General features: G+C 42.5%; 1 protein-coding gene across 3 annotated transcripts in view; it reads left to right on the top strand.

Moving 5' to 3' along the window:
- ARHGEF12 (Rho guanine nucleotide exchange factor 12) overlaps positions 1 to 3,325 on the top strand; it is a 181,208-nt gene that overhangs the window by 133,352 nt on the left and 44,531 nt on the right. For all 3 annotated transcript variants that reach the window (XM_045283559.1, XM_004712819.3, XM_045283560.1), the window contains 2 exons: positions 161 to 271; positions 542 to 640. In XM_045283559.1, coding sequence (XP_045139494.1) covers positions 161 to 271; positions 542 to 640 — 210 coding nt within the window. The remainder of the gene's footprint in view (positions 1 to 160; positions 272 to 541; positions 641 to 3,325) is intronic.

Genomic DNA, 3,325 nt, shown 5'->3' with positions numbered 1-3,325 from the left:
GGCATCGTCAGCTTTCTTCACTGACTTAATCCTTTTTATCTGATTTCCTATGTAAATAACTCCGTTCAATCAAAGTGCTATCTGGACGGTTAAGCTAAGCTCCCAGTGAATTTTGACTTGTATGTTGAAGTTACTGATGCTCCACTCTTTCTTTTCTTAGATCAATGGACAGTGTAGCTGTTTCCAGAGCATTGAGCTGCTAAAATCCCGCCCTGCTCACTTGGCTGTTTTTCTACATCATGTGGTTTCACAGTTTGACCCTGCAACACTGGTAATAATTCATGATTTCATCAACACGGAATTCTTATATTGATTCAAATTCATTAAACTCTTCATAGTAGCAGGATTAGCGACAAGGCTAGATGTCAAGGTGCTGAAAGCTTACTTATTTAGAGACTGGTTACAGGGTAATAAGTACATTGATTATGATAGCCTACCTAGTCCAAACAGTTCTTCCCTGTGAGGATGTCAGGTGTTGTTTCCTGTTATTTCTCAACTTCAGCTTTGGGTTGTTGTTGTTTTTCTTCTATCTCTACTACAGCTCTGTTATCTCTACTCTGACCTGTACAAGCAGACCAATTCCAAAGAGACTCGGCGAGTCTTCCTGGAGTTTCACCAGTTCTTCCTGGACCGATCTGCAGTAAGTTGTCAAGTTAATATTATAACCTGTACTTTCATCCATTGAATGATTGGCCTACCTCTAATCTTCCTCCCATGTGTTTGGACTATGTTGTGTTTTCTGACAGCTGTATTACATCTCAATTATTGATGATTCCTTTTACTTTTTTGATAAAGTTCTTTGATGAACCCAAGTATTTAAATGTTAAGAGGCTACAATAATCTGGTTTGTCCTCTGGTGCACCAGTGGTTGTTTTTGCTACCCCCTCCTTTAAAACAAAAAACCACAACAAACCCCAGTAACTCTCTCACAACACTCTATACTTTGTAAGCTACTGAGTTCAGTAATCGTTGCAGTGGCCACACAAGACTCACAGACATTGCTCACGATGATAGGGCTTATTTAGGAAGTTATCAGCCTAGAGTGCTGGTGAGAAAGGCTCAGAATAGGGATATTCAGTCAGGACATGCTACAACATTCTTTCAGGGTTGCTAATAAATGCCCAAAGGGCATACCGCTCCATTGTATGCCCCAGTCCAGAGGCATTCAGCTCAGACTCCCAAATTCAGTGCCCAGGGGCACCCAGCTCAAGCTCTGGGTCACTAAACCCAGATCCCCCAGCGAAGTGATCAGAGGCACCCCACTCCACGAGCTCTCGCACAGAGGCTTTACTTGTTCTGTGGGCTGGGAAGTCCTTTACTCTGCCTCATGTGCCGGCTCCTGTGTGCTGCTGCTCCTCCTCTGGGTGCCTCAGCTGTCAAAGCTGTTTTCTAGATCAGGGCTAGCAGAGCCATATTAACTAACTTGCTATCCTGCACCACTATATTCATTTACAGTTGTTGATTACATGACTTTTCCTTCCTAGTCCTTTCTAAATCAGTTGTGTGCAATCTCACGGATGGTGTATGCTGCGTGTATATTTGAATTTAGACATACGGTTAATTGGAATGAGGGTGTGAAAGATCACAGGTGATAGGCATTCGTAGATTAGGCTGCCAAGGATGAAACTTGCATAACTAAACTGGCCTCTGAAGTTTGGAGGCACAAATTTCACTAAAAGGATCTCACAGTGCAATAAATTATTAAACTCAAACCAAACTCAATTACCATGGAGTCAATGTCAACTCATATTGATTCTTTAGGACAAGGGAGACTGCCCCATGTGAATTTCTATACTGTAACTCTTTAGGGGAGTAGAAAGCCTGTCTTTTTAAGGAATGGCTGGTAATTTCACAGTGCTGACTCTGAGGTTAGCAGCCCTGCAAGTGACCACTGTGCCACCAGGTTTCCTGAAATAAACAATGTAGTGCTTTATTTTACCAATAGAAATTTTAATGTTTTTGACCTCTGACAAAGTTTAGCTGCTACTTTGTTATAGTGTAGTGATCAGCCCTCGATGTTTCTTGGACAATCATAATGCTTTTCCTTGCTGCTTCTCTGGGTGACTGTTTCATACAGCCCATCTCCTGAAAGGGAGGCCTGATGGATGGTATAGGGGTTCCTTGTTGGGCTGTTATACCCGCAAGGCCCACGGTTTGAAACCACTAGCTGCTCCTTGGGAGAAAGACGGTACTTTCTACTCCTGTAGAGAGGTACAAGTTCAGAAACCCACATGGGTAGTTCTCCCCTGTGCTATAGGTCCATTGTGAGTCAGAATTGACTTGACGGCAATGAGTTTGGCTTGTGTTTTGATCTGAAACTCCCATGACTTCCTCTGACCTCTCTCAGCTGTTCTTTCACTGAGGGGTGTACTGCTACCACTCACCTCCCCCAGCTCCGGGCCACGGTGTGCTCTTTTTAAAGTGCTCTGCCTCCACAATTGTAGCTCAGGCCGACGCTTCCCGCTTGCACTAGATTTTATTTCTTCCTGCTATCTCTAGAACTTCACTCCAACGATTATAGTTTACATTAACACACAAACATTGTTATTTCTCCTATCTTAAAATAAACACAAGTACATTTTGGGCTCCACTTACTCCTCCTAGTTCTGCCCCATTTTCTCTGTATATCTTTACAAAATCGCCCACACATGCACACTCAATAAGGCCTTTTCTGACCAACCACTCCAACTTTCACCACCTGTGCTTTGTGTCACCTGCTCTGCTTTGTCTCTGTTCAGAAGCACTCACATATTATTTATTTGGTTTTGTTTGTCTGTATTCCTGCCCTGCTGCCCCAAGTGTCAGTTCTCTTAGGTAATTTATTAGTTCCCTGCTGTGTTCTCAACATTGAATTACAGGTAGTGGACACATCATATTTGGTGACTAAATTATGGTTCCAATGTACTGCTGTTGTTTTAAATCGTCTGTTACTAATTTGCATCTATGAAAACGTGACAGTATCGTCAAGTATGTTTGAATTTCTCGAGAGCACTCCAAGCTCGCTGACTCATAGTGATCCTATAGGCCAGAGTAGGCCTGCTCCCTCGGGTTTCTCAGAGAGTAAATCTTTATCAGAGGAGATAGCCTCATTTTTTCCATGGAGTGGTTGGTAGAATCAAACTACTGACCTTATGGTTAGCAGCCCTGTATGTAACCCACTGTGCCACCCTCTTTATTTCACATACGTACCAAATATACAAGGGGACTTTTGTATCCGTTCTGCACTTGTGCTACAAGTACTTGACATCCACTTCATTGCTCTTCAAGTGAACAAGAGATCTCCTAATTCTCAAAAGTGATTTATTTTCTTTTTCTTTTTTAATTT

Source organism: Echinops telfairi, unplaced genomic scaffold, assembly GCF_000313985.2.
Source record: "Echinops telfairi isolate 266 unplaced genomic scaffold, ASM31398v2 ScPeMD7_7463;HRSCAF=8501, whole genome shotgun sequence".
Taxonomy (NCBI): Eukaryota; Metazoa; Chordata; class Mammalia; order Afrosoricida; family Tenrecidae; genus Echinops; species Echinops telfairi.
This window is presented reverse-complemented; position numbering and strand designations above follow the sequence as displayed.